The 23,555-nt window shown below is 36.7% G+C and overlaps 2 protein-coding genes across 3 annotated transcripts; both read left to right on the forward strand.

The window, feature by feature from the left end:
• The first annotated feature begins 2,638 nt into the window (after positions 1-2,638).
• Positions 2,639-11,661, forward strand: LOC307169712 (uncharacterized protein). Of its 2 annotated transcripts, XR_013823174.1 has the most exons (5): positions 2,639-2,709; positions 3,477-3,598; positions 7,214-8,549; positions 9,520-9,560; positions 11,573-11,661. XR_013823174.1 is itself a non-coding variant. In XM_079890486.1 (3 exons), the coding sequence occupies exons 2-3, from the start codon at positions 3,544-3,546 to the stop codon at positions 8,194-8,196; spliced, it is 1,038 nt and encodes a 345-aa protein (XP_079746612.1). In that variant the 5' UTR covers positions 2,639-2,709; positions 3,477-3,543; the 3' UTR covers positions 8,197-9,488. The 2 variants fall into 2 exon arrangements, 1 of the variants encoding a protein (XP_079746612.1); XM_079890486.1 differs by lacking the exons at positions 9,520-9,560; positions 11,573-11,661 and having other exon boundaries at positions 7,214-9,488.
• A 1,033-nt stretch (positions 11,662-12,694) lies between these two features.
• LOC307169710 (uncharacterized protein) lies at positions 12,695-19,198 on the forward strand. Its single transcript, XM_079890482.1, has 3 exons — positions 12,695-12,773; positions 14,468-14,860; positions 17,440-19,198. Exons 2-3 carry the CDS (start codon positions 14,803-14,805, stop codon positions 18,510-18,512), a joined length of 1,131 nt encoding a protein of 376 aa, XP_079746608.1. The 5' UTR covers positions 12,695-12,773; positions 14,468-14,802; the 3' UTR covers positions 18,513-19,198.
• Positions 19,199-23,555: the final 4,357 nt, after the last annotated feature.

Consider the following 23,555-nt stretch of genomic DNA (forward strand, 5'->3'; position numbering starts at 1 on the left):
TTATTATTTACATTATTGAAAAAGTGGTTTTCTGGGTCTATGTCATTATCAATCTCATACATTTTATAATCTGTGTGATTGAAAGTTTTAAAATTTAAATGTTCATACTTACAGTGACTTTGTAAATGACCAGACACACAGTCCTTATGAATATTAACAAACTCCCCATCGTCAATATCTCTAAATGGAAACAAGAAATCCTGATCAAGGTCCATCATTTTATATTGTTGATCCATATGAACAGTCCACATAGTTCACCCTTGTAGCCACGATTTACACTTATCATTTTACAAGGATATTCCTCCAAGCAATCCTCACTTATCCGTACTGTTCCAATTCTTTAAGTTCTCTTATTGTGAGTACTTTGGCTTCCTCAGGTGTTCCATTTAGCCGTATCATCACTTTGCAATTCCTTGTCCATGTAGCTTGAATCTTGTTCTGTTTCCTCAGAGTACGTGCGTGTCTTGCAATGTCGGCGTTCTTTTTTGTAAGATGTTCATTCAGGTATACCCCTGTTCCCTTCAGCTTCTTTGCCTGCTTCAGTAACTCGGTTTTATGCTTGCGATTCATAAACCGAACAACTGGCGGGCTTCGTTCCGCTGTTTCTTCGTGGAAGGGTATGACAGGCCACAACATTATCGCAGTGGATGTACATATGTTTACTTTAAAAAAACTTGATAACTTGATTTTCCAGCGTTTGAAGTTCCTCTGGCAGGGCATTTTCACCAACTTTGTCTCTGGCCAATGCACTAGCATACGTTCGATGTTTTGTTTCCAGTCCGCTTATAATTAAATCATCCATTCTTGTGTATTGTTCCAAATCATCAATCCTTCTCTCTAGTCCTTCAATTCTCTTATCTTTCTCTTTCACAAGGTTCTTCAGTTGTTTGACTTCATCCATCAGATCAAGTAGCATAGCTTGTTGTTTAGCAACTTTGCTCAATTCGTCCGACATGAAGTTTAGAGATTTCCTAATCTCCTCCAACTCGTCTTCAACTGCGCTACTGATTTTCTTCGGTGACATTTTGTTTCTTTTTTTTTTTTTTGTTTCAGTACAAATCAGCTATATCAATTTAGTTTAGTTTAATTTTTGTCACTTTGTTCTTTCTGAAGTAACTGCACGCCACAAGGTGCCGCCATCTTTGAACACATTATTCATTTACATGATAGCAGCTTTTTGGTGACCTGAGAACACAATCTTTAATGTTGGTTTCAAAGTGCAATTATCATTTGTTCATCTGTATTATATGTTTTTTATTTGTTGACCATCAATTAAATTTTTACTCTTAAAGTTGTTTGAGTGTTTTTGTATTTACTAATTCTGGAAACAGACACAGTCTCTGTATGACGATATCTAGGTGAAAGAGTCGATATGTGATGGGTTTATCTAAATTCTGTGACGTGAGACATCAAGTGGACAGTCGGTTTAGCCAGTCTTTCTGCTAGCTGAGCCCCAGTTAGTCAATGTTTAACACTCAGACTATGTGCCATGTAACTAGAGAAGAGCGGCTGCATCCCTGGAGGGATGCCCGTTTGCCCCAAAAAACTTTTCTAATTATCAATGAAGAGGCTGGTATGTAACAGACAAATCTTTATTCTTGTTAATTTTGCGTTCAATTTATAGTTCTATCTGTTTAATTGTTCATGTTAAAATCTGACATCTCATTTTCTTTGAACTGTAGGGATTGAAAGGATGCTGTTTAAAGAAAGCCAATTTTTGTTTTGTTTTGTTTTTCAAAAGCCAAAGTAACACAAGTTTTTTTTTTTTTTTTTAACAAGTAACATTAATTGTCGGCAGATTCTACCTTTTGGGAGGTTGACATGGTATTTAATCATGGTTCGAATCAGTCTGCTGGTGTCACTATATACATGAACAAATGCCCAGGCAAAATCATTACTCACAAGGCTGATATAGTTTGCAGCGGTTGTACACTTAAAAAAAAAAAAAATATATATATATTTAATTTTTTAGTTAGGGTGTATGGGTATAATGTCCACAACCAGAATACGGATTTATTGGTGACAGAAACAAAAGTCATAATTGAATGGCCTCAAAGCTAACTATCCTACAAAATATATTTTTATTCAAGGGGATTTTAACACGACAAAGAATGAATATACCGTATGTACATACTTCGTTAACTTGGAAAAGGCGACAAGAAAGAAATTTGATTAACAGTTTATTAGTAAACCTAGTAGAACATTCAAATCATAATACAAATTAGCCAATGAGGGGTTTAAATTTAACTCTACAGTGTCCTACTACATCTTTTTCTTTTTTCAGATGATAAGAAATAGCATCCTATCAACTGATAGTGTTTAGATAGTGAACTTTGTGAATTAGACATAACCTTACTAGAGCTAAAACAAAGCAAATCTGATAAATCACTATTTCCTGATCAATGCTTTAATCACAGATATTTATAAAAAGAAAATACACTATTTAAGTGTATAGGGACAATAGAAGAATATGACTTGAAAAGTATACCCTAGGCCCCTTTTACTTTTTGTTATTTAATCATTTATTTTTATTTTCTGTAATGCCCTTTTGCACCTGTTCCTATCTTCATATTGTGATTATATATATATATATATATAAAAAAAATTTTTTTTGTCGCAATGTTGTTAGTAATATTGAGGAAAAAGGTGCAAAGGGGCGATCGTCTCGCAGTGATGACGTCACCACCAGCGTTCTCTCACTCAGTCGAGGTGAGTAATTCACAGCGCTATGTTTATTTACACAATCTTGACAACAATAAAAAAAGTTTTTTTTAGCAACATTTTAGCGCTAATTTCTGTCTTCCTCCCCATCAAATTCTGTGCTATGCTATTTGTGTCGTTCTGGCGTCTGCCTACTGTTAGCGTAGTAACGTTAGCTGGTCATTTTTTTTGTCTGTTCGTCTGTATGATTGATTTAAGGCTTGATGTAATGTTAACTTACTCATGATCTAAAAGTCAAGTCACTGTGTAAATGTTAAAGAAATTACTAAAACGAAGCCAAAACGTTGTTATGTATTTTTATGTTTTGCTCGTCTCAGATTGTGGGTGAGAAATACTACTAAAGTGCTGTTTTATCGTCTTTTTCAGAATTATACCGACTCGTATTATGTGAAGTTATTGATAAAACGATAATCTCTTTATTTCATGACAACAAGTTCCGTTTTCACCTCAAGATCTCTTGAAAATTGTCTTTAGATCACTTGTAAATGGTCACAAGTAATTTCATTGGTGCAACAGAAAGGCAAAGCGATCAACACTTTTGAGATCTTAAATATATGCCTCTTTTAACTCTATTAATTTTATTATAGTCTGTGAAAAAGGCAAGTGAAAAGCTAAATTAATTTAAATATAAAACAATGTCAGTTATTTTACATTCTGATAGATGGATGGTTAAACATCCAATAAATGCTTAAAGTGTGAAACTCAATAAACTGTTTTATTTATTTATTTATCAGATCTACTTCTATTCTCCACAGGCATTCGCCAATCAAATGTTGGAATATTTTGATCATCTTACGAGTGAAGAAATAGAGTTTAGAGAACATGGATGATCCAGAACCCTGCAGAATAAAAAATGAAGAGACAGAAAATCAAAGAGGTTGGTGTTTATTCTTGATTAATGATTCATTATTGATACTGAAGAATATTAAGATTATAAAACTTGAAGTAGTTCATCAGATTTAGTGGTTGTTGTTAGAAGAACAGTTCTAAGAACTGTGAAATAACCTTTAAAGTAGCAAATACTATGGGACGAATTGGAAAAATAAATTGAAGGGGTGGATTTACTATCCCCTCTCTTATTATGTAATGAATAGGGAATCATTGCTTATATCCATTTATTCTGGAATGAAATGTTACATGTAATGTCTGTAGTTTAAATCTGAGAAGTGACTAAGAATCTGGGAAAATGTACAATATACCCACTAAAACATATGCATACTTGGTGTACGAAACTCTTTTGGATTTACAGCACCATTGTTTGTCACAATATGTTGAAATGTGACTACAAATCATGGGTGGAAGTCTTTTTCTGTTAGATCGTGCCAAAATGTTAGTTTGGATGAATCTCCACATCAAAAAAATCAGATCTAGATTCACCAGGGCACCAAATTAATGCCAAAGGATATAATTCTTCTATAAGCCTGTGAGTTTGACTGAGAAAGCCAGAGAAGAGCAGAAGCAGAAGATAAAGTGATGACAATAAATCACTTTTAAGAGCAGTTTATTGAATAATCGTAGTTGCGTTTGTTTCAATGCTCAGACTTCATCTAAATATTACTCTACTAAATGCTCTGACTTTGTCTGTCCAGTACAATTCCAACCAGTGTTGTTATACCAAGAAAAAAGCATGGAAAATGACTGCTTCACGACATCGTCCTGTGACTTTAAAATCCTTGAAACTGAGATATTTTCTTTTCTCTAACTCATGAAGAGAAACACCCCTTCAAACCACACAATCATAAGATTGAACAAAAAAGCGAGCATTGCAAGAGCAAGGAAATAACAAGTAATATAAAAGCATATAATGAAAAATTGAATAATAATAATTCAATGATAAAATGAGTAAATTATGTAAATATAATAATATGAATACATGATCAATCAAATGACAACTACATGAATGACTAATAATTATAAATGATTATGAACCTACATATAAAAAAACTAAGAAAATAAATCTACACCAATCTATGTTTGCTTATAGTACAACACACAGGTTGCTACTGAAAATTCTTCGATCCTTCAGCTCAGGTTTGCTCTGTGTGGATATGTATTGTTCAGTTCCACTGATTTGCTTTGACTCCAGAGAGTCAACAGCTGCCCAGATGAGTGTCCTCGCAGGATTTCTGACTCACCTTTGACCCTTAAAATAATTGCTTTTAGATGAAAATCTAGTCTTTCAAATGTGCTCTCTTTAAAATAACCACATTTGCTTAAAGAACAGAACACCATGTTTGGACATGGCTAGAATGATCTATACTATTAACCTTTCAGAACCTGTAGAAATGACATCAACTGATTATTCATATGCCTATAAGTACTAATGTTTTTGTATTCTGAGTTAGTTTGAGGATGGATTTTCTGGATTTTCTTACTCATTTTCTGCGGCCTTTGGAAATTTGGTCTTCAGTAAACTCTCTGTCAACTGATTAAACTTCAACTTTGACTCCTGGTCTAAGCTGTCTGCTCGAACACTGTACAAGAACCAAGTTAAATTCACTTCCGTATCTTAATCAAGCAACGCTTAAAATAAAAAGGATAAACTTTCGTGGCAGAGCAACACTGCAAGGTTTCGTGAGCATAACCACAATGATAATTAAAACAGTTTTGCAGTTGTCAGATTTCTACTCATCACTTATCTATACAGGTAAATTGCCTATTCACTGGAATAATTATAAATTGTCAGGAAAGTAATAAATAAAACAGTTCATACATAATTTAATAAGTGTTTACTTCGAATGGCATGTTATCAGTTTTTTTATTTCTAAGATTTTATCACAAAAACATGCTTGCTGACAGCACTATTTTTAATAATAAAAGCAATGCATGTTATCCTACCTGTGAAGAAGAGCTGCACGATTCTGGATAACTTGAGGATCACAAAAAAAACAGACAACTAAACAAAATAAACATTTTTAGAGGTTCTGACAAATTTTTAATTTCTGCAGTCAATTAAAAAAATGTGCATTTAATTTGAATGAATTGTTTTTAAAAAAAATCACTTTGAGTGAAAGATTCAGTGAATCACTCTTAAATATATGTTTCATTACTGGATTAATTTTACAAATACATTTTTAACAGTCACTTGTTGCCACCTACTGGTGTAACAATGTAATCAATACATGTGTTATGTGAAGCACCAAGTTACTTTCAAAAGGTGAGTAAATGGTAACTGAATTTTCATTTTTGGGTGAACTATCCCTTTAACAGACACAGGCACATGTAATTTATGAGATGAGATCACAATCACTACTGTGAACACTAATCTGTGAACTTGGTGTGAATCAGTCCAGGGTGTTTCCCTGCCTATGGCATGAGACTGATGTGAGACACAAAGTATGTACACAATTACAAAGTTTTCTTTTCTGAGTCTTATTCACTGATTACGCTGCTGTATTTCCTTTATGCATTGTTGATGTTTAAATTAACAAATGTATATGGAACTACATGGACAAAATGGGAAAAAAAGGTCTCCCGAAAAAAGGCTGCAACAATTAATCGATAAAATCGATTATTATCAACAATGAAAATAATCGACAACAAATTTGATTATTGATAAGTCGTGTCTGCGCGCTGTGCTCTCAACCCATCAGCCAGTCACACCGCTTTACAGTAGTGAATAACATATTTTCATTGACCAAACGCTTATGGAAAATAGAGGAGGAAACAGATTGAGTTGCTGCGTAAATGGTACATGATCCAAGTTGTCTGAAACGTGGGAATGCGTTATATGTAAGTGCGTCAGACAAACGCATAAACGTTGACTGGGTCTTGCCCTGCTTGCTTTGACAGATGTGTGTGCTGTTTAATTTCCTCTGGCACGTGTTTTACTTAGCGCATACATTTCATTTTATAGTTATATCCTTATGTGTAAATTTTAGAATGTCTCGTGAGAATTTCCATTTTGCATGTTCTGACAAGCGTCTTGTTAAATTTCACTGATTAAAATAAAAATTGATTTTTTTTTTATGTATAATATTTGTTTTTTATTTTTCATCAGATTTATTGAATAATCGAAAAATAATCAAGAGATTAATCTATTAATCCAAAAGAATCGTTAGTTTCAGCCCTAGACTCTTATTTTGTCATTCTGGGGAGTTGCAAACCGAATAGCGTACTGCGCATGCTTCCTCACATCAGTAGAGGAGCTGTGAAAGACCAGACGCGACTCTCCAGTTCTTCTAACTTTATCTTGTTTCACAGTATTTACAGTAATCTGTCTGCTGGGTCTCTGGAGGCGGGGTCTGCAAATCTGATAGTCTCCAGATCGCTGTGATCCTACATAGGACAAGCGATTTGGAAATGGATATATATCAGATTAAAAAAAAAGCTTAAATATATGGAAAAAAGTATTGGTAAAGGAAATCAATGGCCGATTTCTTGTATAAATGCATCAAAATAATCAATTTATAGCAGTTGGATTCTTTATGCTATTACATCAGGGTTCATTTTTTTATGATTTACTGAAAATTGAACCTTTCTTTTATTTTAGACCTGACGAAAGAGAATGAGGAGAGTGAAGCGGAGGAAAAACATCATGATGTAAAAACTGATAAACACTTTTTGAGTCACTTTAATTTATTGAAAAGAAGAGACAAAAAATCTTTCACCTGCCCTCAGTGTGGGAAGAGTTACACAGAACAAGGAAGCCTGACGAGACACATGAGAATCCACACCGGAGAGAGGCACACATGTGATCAGTGCGGGAAGAGTTACACAGAAAAAGGAAACCTTCAGGTTCACATGAGGATCCACACTGGAGAGAAGCACGAATGCGGTCAGTGTGAGAAGAGTTTCACATACATACAGAGTCTTAAACTTCACATGAGAATCCACAGTGGAGAGAAGCCACACATATGTAATCAGTGCGGGACGAGTTTTTTACAAAAAGGAGGCCTTCAGGATCACATGAAAATCCACACTGGAGAGAAACCACACACATGTGATCAATGTGGGAAGGGGTTTGCAAAAAAAGGATCCCTTAAGGAACACATGAGGACCCACACTGGAGAGAAGCCGCACACATGTGATCAGTGTGGGAAGAGTTTCAGAAAGGTATGCAGTTTAAAATCGCATCTGCGTTCTCATTCTGGAGAAAGACCGTTTCACTGTGATCAGTGCGGCAAAACATTTTTTAGGGCAGATGCGCTGAAGGACCACATGAAAGTTCACACAAAGGAGAAGCCTTACGTATGTTCTTTATGTGGAAAGAGTTTTAGTCACTTGGGCACATTAAAATTACACCAGAAAAGACACAGCGGTGTCAAGAATCATGTGTGCATTGATTGTGGAAAGACTTTTGTTAGAGATGGTGAACTGAAACTGCACAAGAGAATTCACACTGGAGAAAGACCTTACAAGTGTTCACACTGTGACAAGAGATTCAGTCGATCAGAACATCTGAAAAACCATGAGAGGATCCACACCGGAGAGAAGTCGTATCACTGCCCTCCGTTTGGGAAGAGTTTCACTTAGAGGAAGTTGTGGGCCTAATGGTTAGTGTCGGACTTGTAACCCGAAGGTCGCGGGTTCGAGTCTCAGTACCGGCAGGAAATGTACATGGGGGAGTGAATGAACAGCGCTCTCTTCCACTCATTACCAACAACTGAGACATACCGGTTTACACCTAGTGTCTCTTTTGTCAACTTTCGACCACTGCTGCCCTGATCTCTTTGAGGGGAGGGTAAATGTATGAGCCTTTTCAGATCTTTCGATTTAATGGACAAAATAAGCTTGCTCAATTTACAAATGAACGTGAACGGAGACGATACATATGGAGAGCAGCAACTTTAATTTGCTCTGACAGCCGCATGACCACGCTGAACAATGTGAGTGTGTGTTAGAAATCAGCAATGGTGAGAGAACATTGTGCTTGGTATATTTTTCGTTTTCAAACCAAACTTGGGTCTTTAGCCAACAAAGTTTAAATTCTGTTTGGCTAGCATGCTTCCCAAAATGTTTATGCATTAAGTCAGTGGGCGGAGAGTAGGCAGTCTTTTGTGGCTGTTCGAATGCATTTGACCACATGAGCGTTTACACGACGAAAGCAATCCGGTCGAACGCGTTTTCGACTACCTTTGGAAGTCGTGGAAAGTGGACAAACATTTTAGACTCTGTTTACACCTGTATTTAGCATAGTCCACTTGTGATCGGATTGATAATACCAGATGTAAACAGAACCTATGTGTTAACCATTTAAAGTCCTGTGCTCTTGGGACTCTTTCATAAATCACTGCTACATGTTTACTGTAAGTATTTTCTGAATGAGACTGTAAAGCAGAAACGGCCCATATACTGTGCTATTGATGTTGCAAACAACTTTCTTTTAAGTAAAATTATTGATTGAAATCCTTCACTCCTGGTCTATCAATCTTAACTGTACTTCCCCCTACAATATGCATCTTAGTTCATTTACTCTCTTTCATATAGGAAAGTATAGCATATTTTTATAGGCCTACATGTAAAAGTTCATTTTCATATCAGCAGAAAAAATCTGCTGGAATAAAATATAGCAGTTTGACTTAGCATGCCATCCTCCATGTTAATTTTGTTTGATGTCATTTTATAGATATTTGTCATTATGAACAACATTTGGCACAGTTTTCATAATTCACTGTTGATTTCACCTCCCAGTGATGATGTTACCACTATAGCGCTCTCACTCACTCAAAAATAGCCCATTGAAGTCTACTATATGGAGAAAAATCCTGGAATACTTTCCGATGTCGTTGGGGGTGAGTAAATTATCAGGAAATTTTAATTCTGAAGTGAACTAATCCTTTAATTTGTGTTCTGAAGATGAACAAAGATCTTATGGGTTTGGAACGACATGAGGATGAGTGAGTAATGACTGAAATTTCATTTTTTGAAATTACATAAACGTACAATGTGTTCTACGACATCATTAATCAGTGTGTCATGCATTCAAAGTCCTGCACTAAAGTTTCAGCTGCTTTTGATTGATTGTAATTCTGTCAGGACCACTATAGTCACAGATGATTGACATAAAGTTTGGATTGGAGGTATGGTTCTATTCTGGGCAAGAACTCCTTGTGCGTCCATGTATTCTAATGGATGCGCAAGCCAGGAGATCAGTGATACCCCATACCCATATATAAATGTAGTCCTGACTGGACGAGGAGGAGCTGTTGGTAGAGAGATGACATATCCTATAGGAAGATGTGGATCAGTTGAAAGTCAGCTGACTTACCAGAATGAATGCTATGCTTGATTAGTTGAGAACATCTGCATTTAGTAGTAAATATGAAATGAAGCTCTTAGGGGTTTTTGAACATGGTCACTGCTGGATACGGAGCTGCTCTATTCTGAGAGGATCAGAATCACTAAACCTGCCAATCATGCAAATGAGATTTTCAATTTAAACTCACAATTTCATTCTTGGTTCAACGCTCTGAACTGGAACAGTTTCACCTTTGCTTATGAGAAATTAGTTTTCAGTTCATTATCAGCTTGTACAGTGACCGGGAGGGGACATGTTCGGTTCACTTGTGTGACACTTAATTCAGTTGTTACTCAGTTACTAAAGTAACTCAATATATTAATTTGGACCAGGATTGATAGGTTCGGCCAAGGAGATGGAGTGTCAAAAAAAAAAAAAAACCTTCACAGAAATGGGATAATTAAAAGAAAATAAGCCGGCTTACTGACAAAACACAATAAACAATAAAATCAATCAAAATGCAGTTGTCAAAAGAGAGAATACCACTTCCTTTAAGATAAATGTCCGCTAAAGTTGGTTATACTCTCAAGTTTTTCAGTCCTGTTGTTGTGTTGTGTTACCTATGTCTTTTAAGTCATTCATTCTTTCCTTTTCGTTGAGGAAGTTTGTACAATTCTTCATATTCATTATAAAATTGATAATGTAATTTTTCTAACACTGCTAAATATTAATTTCTTATTTGTGCTTTATGTGAAAAAAAGAGTGTTAGTGAATTAGTTATTTTAATTTGGCATATCGGCGTAATGATGTCATTGCACGCTTTAGTTGGGCGGCGCCTGTGTGTGCTTTCTTCATTCGTAGTAAATACAGCAAGGGGGGGGGGGGGGGGGAAATGTTTTATTTGTAGAAAATAAAATGCAAAACGCTGTGAAAGAGGTGGAAAATTGGGCATATAGTTGGGGTTTCCAGTTTTCTGTGGCAAAAACACAAGTAATATGTTTTCAAAAATGAAAAATAATCCAAGCTTGAATGTCAAAATATATGGGTATCAGCTGGAACAAGTTAATGTAGTGAGATTTTTGGATATGTGGATGGACTCAGAAAAATGCAAAAAAGGAATAAATGTATTAAGGAGCTGAGTGGGAGGCAAACTGTCAGTCATTAAAAATAATTTATTGTGCTGTGATTAGGTCAAACATAGATTATGGTAGTATAGTATACAGTTCTGCGAACAAAACATAAGAGATAGAGGTAATACAAAACCAAGCTTTGTGCATCTGCTGTGGTGCATTTAGATCTTCTCCGGTGGCTTCTTACAAGTTGAAATGGGAGAATTGCCTCTAGAACAGCGTAGGGTTCGGTTGCGATTAAGGAACTGGTCTGGTGTAAAGGGACATATGGAAAACCATGCAGTTAGAATACTTCTGAAAGATTGTTGGGAATATGAATACAAAGAAATAACAAGCTTTGGTTGGGTAGTAAGGAAGAAGGCTAACAGAGTTGAAAGGCCATGAAATTGCTCCTTCTGTTGCTATTCCAGCAATTCCCCCTTGGTTATTCCCCTATGCCGCTAATAGACTTACAAATTCATGAAAGAATAAAAAAATGAATATGCCAACTGAATTAGTAGTTCAACAATATATAATGCAAGAGTTTTATTCTGTGTTACAGGTATTTACAGATGGGTCTAAGGAACCAGAGTCTGCAAGAGCAGCAGTATATATTCCTACTTTTAAAATAAAAATTGCAAAAAGAGTATCAGATCATGTGTCAGTGTTTACTACTGAATTATTATCATACTCGCTCTACAGGGGATCGAAGAAGTTCTACCAGAAAGAACTGTGATATGTAGTGACTCAATGGCTGCTCTCACCAGTCTAAGTGGTAAATCTGAAGCTAGACAAGACTTAGCATTTGAAATTTTACAAAGTTTGTTTAGAATAAGCCAATTAAGGATAGAGGTAAATTTCCTCTGAGTGCCTGCACATGTGGGTGTGGATGGAAATGAGGAAGTAGACTTGCTAGCTAAGAAAGCATTAAATCATCCACTAATAGAAATTAAGTTAGCTTTAAGTATAAAGCTGAATTCAAGAGAGAGATAGCAAGTAAGAAATGGCTAAAGTTATGGAATAATGGGTCTAAAGGAAGATTCAGGAGTATGTTGGAACCGAGAGAAAAAGACTTGGAAATAGGAAGAAAGACGTCATTATTTCAAGACTAAGAATTGGACATACAGCATTAAACCATAGTCTAACCCAGTGATCTCAAACTCAATTCCTGGAGGGCCACAGCTCTGCACAGTTTTGCTCCAACCCTAATCAAACACACCTGATCCAGCTAATCAAGGTCTTCAGGATTACTAGAAACTTCCTTGCAGGTGTGAGTTTGAGCTAAACTGTGCAGAGCTGTGGCCCTCCAGGAATTGAGTTTGAGATAACCAAAAAAGTTAAGCATGAATCGGGAAAGTGTGACAAATGTGGAGAATTCGAAACAGTGATGCATATTCTTTTTAAGTGTCCTGCATTTGAAAGGGAGAGATTTCAGTAAATACAAGAATTAGGATGGTTGAATAACATTTCTTTAAAAGTATTGTTTAAGGAAACTGGTCAAGGCAATCAAGAGTTCATTAAGTATTATTTAAATACCTGAAAAACACAGCAACAATAGATATGATCTAGGAATGTGTTTTTTTCTCTCTCTCTCTCTCTTCCAAATCTGTACATACTCCTCACTCCAGATCAATAGGTGGCGGTAATGCACCTTTTTCATTGGTTTGCCAAACCGCCATAAAACACCAGAAGAAGAAATACAGCAACGGGAAGCCGTCACATGTCACATCAGCATTCTATCCAAACTATATCATACTTCTCAGGTAACTGAAACAACATGCACGTTACACACTTTGAGTATGAACACTGGTATATGTAATACTAATGGGCTGTATGTGTTGAAGGCAGTTCTTTTTTCTTCTAACCCCAATCAGAAAAAGTTAGGACACTACAAATTGTGAATAAAAACAGAATGCAATGATGTGGAAGTTTCAAATTTCAATATTTTATTCTGAATACAACATAGATGACATATCACATGTTTAAACTGAGAAAAGGTATCATTTTAAAGGGAAACATAAGTTGATTTTAAATTTCATGGCATCAACACACATCTCAAAAAAGTTGGGACAAGGCCATGTTTACCACTGTGTGGCATCCCCTCTTCTTTTTATAACAGTCTGCAAACGTCTGGGGACTGAGGAGACAAGTTGCTCAAGTTTAGGAATAGGAATGTTGTCCCATTCTTGTCTAATACAGGCTTCTAGTTGCGTATGCGGTGCGTGTTGCAGTGTGTATGCGGTGCAAGAGCAGCACGCGCAATAGTGCTTTCACATATGCTGCGTTTGCAGTGCGTAACTGATCCGTGGCTGTACCACAAACACATACTATTTTTATTTCAAATACAGAAGTTATCAGCAACTTTTATTTTAACTTAAATATACAGCAAGTGGTAAAATATTTAACCATGTACTTATATTAAAATCGCATAACCTACATTTGAAATTAAAACTTGAAATTGACAAAAACAGCATACCAGACTCGTACCCTTTCTTTTGTATAATTTAAATATTTATACAATAAATCTTGCATGTCACAAATAACTTGCTTTTCCACCTCCACGAATGAGATGAGTGTTATTCATTATGTTGCCTTGTTGAGGTAAATTGTATTTTCCCTTGATTTACCCTGGTCATAATGTCTTAGCATTGCGATTCTCTTTGTACACACACTTTTTAATGGACGTATGCACGTTTAAACACAATTTAAACAACGTAGGCCTATTATTCAATGCATTACTTCTACTTATATTAAAGGTAGGGTCGGCAGTTTCTTTCTAAATTTTTTTATTTCCAAATTTGTTTAAACTTTCTTTAAATACCAATACATATTTAAAATGTAAGTACTCTGAAAAAGAGAGTATACAAATCGAGTGTCTGTAGTCCTCTCAGGGCACAATAAACGCAACTACTTATTTCCACTCAGAACGAATGAAATGATTGTCTGGACGTCTGTCACTCTCCCTCGCTACCATGACCATATCGAGGCGCCGGACTGGACAAAAGCGAAACGAACTGCACGAGCGAGTGACTGCTCGAGAGAGACCGAGTGTGTCTGCGCGCGAGAGAGACCGTGTAATATAATATAAAATAAAAACAAGAATTAAATTATTACCAATGAATTAGCAGGATGTAGCTTATACTTTCTTTCTCTCTTAACATACTGTTGTCTTCAATTCATATTAATTAAAACTTATTATTCAATAAACCAAACCCCAGTGCTACCCGTCCCTAAATAGAACCACAAAATTGGCAAATTACTGATAAATTACACAATTAAAAGAGAGACCTCACAACTCCGAAAACGTCAGATACATTTTTCAAATAGGCGCTATCTTTATAAATAAACCACAGATTTGAGCTTTTAACAACTAAATTCTCGCCTGAAACACTCTTAAAATTACATTTCATGACACAATAACAGTAGTATGTTGATATTACTCGGGTTTTCTCCTCAGCTATTGACGCTTGCTGGTTGGTGCGATATGTATTCTGGGATACCTGGCTGTTTCAAGTCCGCAGCAAGTCACCTCTCGATGCATCCTCGGTAAAAGGGGCGGATCAAGAACACATCCGGGAATTTGAACTGGACTTGGCTAGATGTGAACTTTGAATTGGAACAGTACTTGGGCAGCGCCTGATGACATTTCACAAGTCCACAAGAACACAAGTACAGACAAGAACGCAGATTGAGAAACGGCCTTTGTTTGAGAGCACTTTGTGGACTACAACTCTTCGCTGCTTTCGACGCGTTTGAAACGTCACCACCATTCACACACGGATCCCGCTAAACATGGCTGTGCCTTCTCTCAGGGAGAGGACAAAATCGTTGAGGTTGGCGAAAACCACGGGTAAGTCAAATTTATGGGGTGACGTCACATATGCGACATGTAGTCTTTCTCGTTATGTCTTTTCCACAACTGCTAGCCGAAGAATCATACAATGTACTGTCAAACTCGTAACATGAAAAATTATATAAAAAATTCACAGACAACATATGTTCACATTCATGGCACAATTCAAACGGGACCGGAAAATAATTATTTTCTCCCATTCACTTGCATTGACGATTTTAGAAACTAGAGGGCCAGCGGGGTTTTACGGATGGGCGGGACTTAAAGGGGGGGTGAAATGCTCATTTTCACTCAATCTCCTGTTAATCTTGAGTACCTATAGAGTAATATTGCATCCTTCATATCTCCAAAAAGTATTTTGTTTTATTAAATTTTTAACATAAAGATAGGCTGTACCGAGTCTTTCCGGAAAAAAACGAGCGGCTGGGGGCGGGCCGTGTGGGCGAAGCTTAGCTGTGCTAACGCGCCAAGCTAGTGACAACACACAGAGACATTTGTTCAACAAACAGTTTTACTCACCGTCCGGTTCCAACGCACGACCGCGAACCTTTATAATTGTGACTGCTCGATCCTTAAGCATTAGACGATCTGCAAATCCGTAGATCTGGGCTTTGTTTATAAAACAATCATCGTCGAAATGCAGGGAACAAAAGTCTTACACAACTCCGTTTATGCTCAGGAAAACAAACTGCCACGGGTTCCTTAACGCTGGGTTCTTTGGGAATCTGTGCAGGGTTGTCTTGCCCTGGCAACCAAAAACACACTTCTTTGGTGACATTGACTTCCCAAAAGCCGGGCAGGGCGCTTTGATGGCGAACTGCTTTCACTCTCTTGCTCTAGTCTACGAGTGCGCGCGCGGCCGCGATCTTACCGGAGAAGTGCCCTTAGGACCCATATAAGGAAATTCCGCCCTATCTTACGTAAGACAGAGCCATACTCGAAAAAAACTTTCCGAAACTTGTGACAAACCGGAAGGAGTATTTTTGGAACAAAAATACTCCTTCAAACGTTCAACTTAGTTTTTGAAACTTTGTCCATGTTTAGCATGGGAATCCAACTCTTTACCAGTGTAAAAAACTCAGTATGCATGAAATAGCATTTCACCCCCCCTTTAACGTTACCAGCTCTATTGCGCCCTGAGAGAACTACAGACACTCGATTTTTATACTCTCTTTTTCAGAGTACTTACATTTTAATTATGTATTGGTATTTAACCCTTTAACTGTCACCCCCCCCCCCCCCCTTTTTCGCATAGACATGAAAATCACTATCCAAACTTAAATGGTTGTAATTCAAGAATGCTTTGGAATATAGACATATGGTTGGTCTTGTAAATATAAATTTTAAAATAAATTATGAAAGTGAAACAGAAAAAAGTTATATTAGTTTGAGTTTATGAAAATATACAATGTAAAAATATAATTATTTATATTCTATATAAAATATATAAATTTTATTATTATACTTTATCTGTAGAAGAAGGTCTGAGGTTTTACATAAAAGGGGGAGCGTGGGGCACAATGTAACGCGCGGCTAGTTGTAACACCCTTGTTTTAAGTGCTTCTACACATGCCAGCATGATGAAACTTAGTGTATTTAATAGTTGCCATATCAACATATAGAGAAAATATTGCGCCAAAATTCAGAAATCTTTGGAAGATGTCACTGAACATTTATTTAACCATAGCAAAAGTAAATTTCTTACTTGTGTTCATTTTTCATCTCTATTTTTTTGTTTATTTAAAATTAGACAAATCTGAAATTATTTTAATCTCCAATATGTTATTTAACAGTTAATCTGATTCTTTAATGCTTCGCTAACTAGCAGAACACACTAGCTGGATTTAGATCCCAGTTCTGCAGGTGGGGCATGTTGTCACGCTACTTTACAATGAGCCCCTATTAGAACTATTCACTAATGTGAAGTGCTGCGCGCTGTGACTCAGTGTTGCTTCGAGCTCATCATTCAATACTTTTGCGCAGTGAAAATTAAGATTATTAATGGTCTTTCTTGCTCTGTCCTATCTATCAAATGTTGTTGCTGCATGAAAAACCTGCGCTACACATTTAAAATAAATGTTTTTTCATTTTATAGTATATGTAAATACTTTTATTTGCTTTTCATCTATGTATTTTATAACAATAGAAAAAGCAGTGTTTGACATTTAACCTTTCATTTGTTGCTGAACATTTTCATCTCATTTGAACAAAACCGTGATAATATTGATAATTGTGATAAATTTGGTCACTATAATCGTGATATGAAATTTTCATTACAGAAACATTACATCCCTAGTGTGAATCAATCCAGTGTGTTTTCCAGCCTATGGCGTGAGAGGCTGATAGTCTCCAGGATCACTGTGACCCTACAAGAAAAAAGCTTAAATAGACTATCTGAAAAAAATATAAAATATTAATTATGGCCGATCTCTTGCATAAATGGATCAAAATAATGTTATAGCAGTTATATTCTTTCTGATATTACATCATGTTTCACCTTTATGTCTTTCCCTTTACATTTCTCTATTTTTTTGTTTGTTTTACTGAAAATGAACCTTTCCTTACTTTCATTTTAGACCTGATGGAAGAAGATGAGGAGAGTGAAGAACTGAGTGAAGCGGAGGAGAAACATCATCATGTCAAAACTGGTGAAAAGTCTTTGAGTCGCTCACAGGCTGAAAGTAATTTATTGAAAAGAAGAGCCAAAAAATCTTTCACCTGCCCTCAGTGTGGAAAGAGTTGCACATTAAAAGGAAACCTTAGGGATCACATGAGAATCCACACTGGAGAGAATCTGCACACATGTGATCAGTGTGGGAAGAGTTTCTTTCAAAAACAAAGCCTTAATTTACACATGAGAATCCACACTGGATTAAAGCCGCACACATGTGATCAGTGTGGGAAGTGTTTTAGACAAAGTGGAACCCTTAATCAACACATGACAATCCACACTGGAGAGAAACCGCACACATGTGATCAATGTGGGATTAGTTTCAGAATAAAAGCATCCCTTAAGGATCACATGACAATCCACACTGGAGAGAGGCCACACACATGTGATCAGTGTGGGATGAGTTTCAGAAAAGTATACACTTTTAAAAGACATCTGCGTTATCACTCCAGTGAAAGACCGTTTACCTGTGATCAATGCAGTAAAACATTTGCTAGGGGAGATACGCTGAAGGACCACATGAAAGTTCACACACAGGAGAAGCCTTACACGTGCTCTTTGTGTGGATATAGTTTTAGTCAGATGAGTTCTTTAAATTTACACCAGAAAAGACACAATGGTGTGAAGAATCACATGTGCTTTGATTGTGGGAAGACTTTTGTTAGAGATGCTGAACTGAAGCTGCACCAAAGAACTCACACTGGAGTAAAACCTTACAAGTGTTCACACTGTGACAAGAGATTCACAACTTCACAATATTTGAAAATACATGAGAGGATCCACACCGGAGTGAAACCTTACAAGTGTTCACACTGTGACAAGAGTTTCATTGACTCGGTATCTCTGAAATCACATGAGCGGATCCACACTGGAGAGAAACCGTATCACTGCCCTCCGTGTGGGAAGAGTTTCCGTCATTCATGTTCTCTACTCTATCATACAAAAAACAAATGTTTGAAATCATTAAATCATGTCTGAATTCATCTTCGGATCCATCACATTCAAATCCGACACTATGTCCTCACCTAACAATAAAACTAAGCAATCAAATCTATCTCTATATAAATCTGCCCAAACCAGACACAACAAGTGATGACAGGACAATGAAACATTATTCAAAGTTATTGCAGTGAACAGAGGTCATCTTCAAGACCGAGATCAACATGAGTTTCTCCCAAATCAACAATATCTAAGAAGTTCTTGTATAAATGTTTACTTCATGATACAATAGCACATCATGCTTTTTTTTATATTTTGTTCAATTTATATTTAAACATTTTATAATAGTGAATGGGAGTGGATTCTTATGCTCCATCGCCTTATTAAATCCTATCACTCTGTTTAATCAGCATTTATTAATCAGTATTATCTTTTATGCAATGATTTCAATACACTGCAGTGTTTGTAGAAAGTGCTTCGCCGAGCTGTAAAATTGTTACGCGAATTGCTTGTTAGCTGTAGATTACTGGTTACTACAGTGCGCATAAAACCACGGTGGAGAGCAGGACGAGGACGAGGGCTGTGAGAGAGTCTCGTATCTCTTACGGTGGAGCGACGACAGTGAAGGATGAGAGAGGCCAGGCCTGGATTTTATTTGATGTTTTGTTTTTCTCTTTACTTTCATTTTTGTATTTGTATATTTTTTATTAAAATTGTTGATTGTTTGCCGGTTCCCACCTCCTTCTTGCCATAACATCTAACCTTGTTACAACCACATTTGAGATTAGATTTGGATCTTCATTTAAGACAACATTATTGGATATACATAGCACTGATACAAGTCACTAAAAATGTAAGTGTAATTGTAGAAATTGGGAAGCCATAGAAACAAAAAAAACAATTTTGTTTAAATTTGTTCATTTAAAAAGTGTTATCATTATTAGGCAAACACAGCAGTCATATATCATTAAAATTCAGGTCTAATTTATTTGTTAAAACCTGGAAGCCACAGAGATCACATCATTTTATAATTTTTTTTAAATTAAAGACTACATATACATAATTAAATTATTCATTTTCTCTTTATTCATTAAAGGCACAATATGTAATTTTTTTTGCTTTAAAAATAGCAAAAATCACTATATCTATGTTTATATTTTTTTTAGTTGTGTACTTACATTATCCCGACTGTTTCCAACAACTTTCAAACCAGGAGAAATTTGTAATTTAATTCGAAGACACGTCCCGTTTCTTTATTTCCGTTTTGTCGCCGTCAATGGCGTCATATCCGTGTTCTCCCTGGTTTCCGCTCGTACCATGGCTCGTACTGCATAGCAACCAGAGCCCTCTGATAGTAACCAAGGCGACAGACGTGGACAACTGTAGTTCGCAATGTCTATTTACAAGCTGTTGTTGTTTTGTTCAAACATTATGGACCATGGCAAGCAGACTTTGGATAAAAAAGGAGAACTAAAACAAGAATCAATATCAGAGCGGTGTTTTCGAGATACTGAGAGCTCCACATCCGAGACTTCGACCGCTCCTACATATACTTTATTAAACAGGTGAGCACATTACATAAAACTAATCAATGTTATATAACGTTAGTTCAACAATGATAAAATGTTAGAATGTGATCTGTATGTTATTCTAATGTTGATCTAGCTTACTGCTAGTCTCATACAGACAAACTAACACATTTCAACACATTCAAATGCAGTTTAGTGTGATAATGAATGTTAGACCAAGTGAAACAGCACTGCGTTACCTCACAAGTTTAATTTGTCTAATAAACTGACCTGTGAGTAGTAATTCTGCACTTGCGTGTAGTTCGGTAGAATGAAATGTCCATATTCCTTTTATATCAGCGGGACTCGCGTGGCGTGTAAAGCTGATAGCTGTCTCTTAGCAATCCCAAACTGCTTCATATCACAGTCGTGATAAAAACATTGATGTATTCAGTCATCCATAAACATTAACATCCATAAACATTATTAGATCGGTCGGCTTGACGTTGATGACAAGATCCATAATTCTTGACAATGACAACAACTCCCATGAGCCCACGCTCTTTCCCGACGTCATCAAAGTACGTCTTTTGTTATTATTTTGATTGAGTGACCCCTAGTGGCCAAAAATTACATACTGTACGTTTAACGTTACGTTCATGAAGGCTGTCAACAAACCAAAATGAAAGAAGCTAATCATATATATAATAAATTGTAAGCACATTCAAACAAATTTATTTTAAACGCAAAATCACCTTCATCCAGGAAATTAAATCGGCATGAGAAACTTTCACATTCTTCTGTGACGTTACATCTCTGCATCTCATGAACTTGACGAGCTTCCTTAAAGGGATACTTCACTTTAAAATGAAAATTCTGTCATCATATACTCACCCTCATGTTGTTTCAAACCTGTATGAATTTCTTTCTTCTGCTGAACAGAAAGGAAGATATTTAGAAGAATGTCAGTAACCAGACAGTTTCTGGTCTCATTGACTTCCATAGTAGGAAAAACATATACTTTGGAAGTCAATGACCAGAAACCAGAAACTGTCTCTTTAAAAAAGTCACTTTATTAACAGTAAGAGTGTAGGAAAAACAAAAAGAACTTTAGAGAAGTTAACAATGTTACTCAGCTTCTACTCAGTCTGCTTGCTACTCTGAAGCAGCCCCTTGCCTCGTCATTAAACGCAGCTTGTTGAGGTGTTAACCATTTGGGCTGTGAGTGCTTAATTTCCCCAGTAACTTACTTTTTTTTCTTTTATTAAAAAGAACCAAAGGAAAGTGACTGTCTCAGCCTTAAGTACACTCACAGCCTTAAATGTTATACTACAGCACATTCATTCACTTATCCATCTTCTATGGGTTATGAAGTCTGCTATGACTGATGTTTTTCATTGGAAGATGGAGATGTTGCACAGTAAAGTTTGCAAATCACCTACAGAGACAGAATAGGACACACAGACCAGTGCGGAGCCCAGGGAAGAACCGAATGCAACAGGCTTCGGGGGCCAACCCTGCGGTGAAGACTCCCTCATAGGCTTTCCCCATCCACTAGTCCATCCTTATACCTCACTGTTCTTTAGGTGTCACAGGAATTAAGAAATAGGGAAAGACGGAACAACAGTAGCAGACTCAGAAAAGGATACAACCCCAGTGTTTGAACAAATACTGCTCTGTCGTCTTTTGTTGTCTTTCTTCCTCTGTGCAGATGCCACTTGATGGCTGTCCCGAGATCCATATGCACCGACCTCCTCACCAGAAAACAACTAGACCCACTGCTGAGCCAACTATCGCAAAAGAAAAAAAACACAACACAGAGGCTTACACACGGAACCCTTCAGTCATCCATCAACATGATCAAGATTGCCATACCAGTAACCATCATGGACATCGCACAAAGTAAAGACTCCAGAAACAACATATTCTTAGAGCTGATGAATATGTCAAGTAACGCCTTTCAAGTAACTACGGCTTTGGGCCTGTATAACATCACGGACACTCTCGCTTCGCACACAAGAATGATCTTACAGAACAGAGTGACCTTAGATTACATTCTTGCAACGCAAGGGGGAGCCTGCACCATTATCGGCCCTGAGTGCTGCATCGGGTTAATGGATCCAACAGAGAATTTTGTCATTGTCCCTGATAATGTGAAGGTATGGGTGATACTGTCAAGCTGATTGGATTAGCATCTATGCATTTGAATGACACTGTTATGTTGATGAGATCAGGAAACGAGCTGACTCATGTACTTAATTTACATGCATTGTTCAGAGTGTCTACACCTCAATGTAAATCCCTCTCCCTTGAAATGTATATAAACTACAATGTCTACTGCCCTAGTTAGACTTGATGACTACAGCGAGTTCTCAGTAAAGTTCAATAAAGAGTAACTTCTGCTTGAAAGATATCCCAACGTCTCCTGGTCTCTGCTTTGATGAAGGAAAAGTTTCCAACAACGCTAAGCGGTTCGTCTGCAGAGTAACACATTACGGAGCTGTTGACGAGGCCTCGTTCCTAAAGAGCTCCGAGTGCTGATGTTTGCGAGTGCAAGATTCACTCCAGTCACGTGATTTACAACTCAATACTGAACAGTCTTTCAATGTGCTGCTATTGCTGTCCATTCAATAAAGCTTCTGAATGTGTTACATTTGTGTTCGACTGTGTCATTGATCAGTGTGTCATTCATTCAAAGACCTGCACTAGAGTTTCAGCTGCTTTTGATTGATTTTTCTTTTTTGGATATGTGGATGGAGTCTAAATTAATTTTTTAGAATACATATTCAGAAAATGCTAGAAAAATACAAAAAAGGAATAAATGTATTTAGGTGCTTGTCAGGAGCTGAGTGGGGGGCAAAATGCCAGTCATTAAAAATCATTTATTGTGCTGTGATTAGGTCAAACATAGATTATGGTAGTGTAGTATACAGTTCTGCGAACAAAACATTACTTAAAAAGATAGAGGTAATACAAAATCAAGCTTTGAGCATCTGCTGTGGTGCATTTAGATCTTCTCCGGTGGCTTCATTACAAGTTGAAATGGGAGAATTGCCTCTAGAACAGCGTAGGTTTCAGTTGCGATTAAGGTACTGGTCTGGTGTAAAGGGACATATGGAAAACCATCCAGTTAGAATACTTCTGAAAGATTGTTAGGAATATGAATACAAAGAAATAACAAGCTTTGGTTGGGAGGAGCCTAACAGTTTGGAGTTGAAAGACCATGAAATTGCTCCTTCTGTTGCTATTCCAGCAATTCCCCCTTGGTTATTCCCTATGCCGCTAATAGACTTACAAAAAAACCCTACTTTTAAAATAAAAATTGCAAAAAGAGTATCAGATCATGTGTCAGTGTTTACTACTGAATTATTATCATACTCGCTCTACAGTGGATCAAAGAAGTTCAACCAGAAAGAACTGTGATATGTAATGACTCAATGTCTGCCCTCACCTGTCTACTAGTGGTAAATCTGAAGCTAGACAAGACTTAGCATTTGAAGTTTTACAAAGTTTGTTTAGAGGATGGGCGCCTGCACATGTGGGTGTGGATGGAAATGAGGAAGTAGACTTGCTA

This window comes from Squalius cephalus (assembly GCF_949319135.1).
Source record: "Squalius cephalus genome assembly, chromosome: 13".
NCBI classification, from domain to species: Eukaryota; Metazoa; Chordata; class Actinopteri; order Cypriniformes; family Leuciscidae; genus Squalius; species Squalius cephalus.

Coding starts and splice junctions, on each gene's coding strand:
- LOC307169710 (XM_079890482.1), top strand. CDS start 14,803: ATGGCTGTGCCTTCTCTCAGGGAGAGGACAAAATCGTTGAGGTTGGCG. Junction 14,861..17,439: donor GAGGTTGGCGAAAACCACGG/GTAAGTCAAATT, acceptor CTTTCATTTTAG/ACCTGATGGAAGAAGATGAG.
- LOC307169712 (XM_079890486.1), top strand. CDS start 3,544: ATGGATGATCCAGAACCCTGCAGAATAAAAAATGAAGAGACAGAAAAT. Junction 3,599..7,213: donor AGAGACAGAAAATCAAAGAG/GTTGGTGTTTAT, acceptor CTTTTATTTTAG/ACCTGACGAAAGAGAATGAG.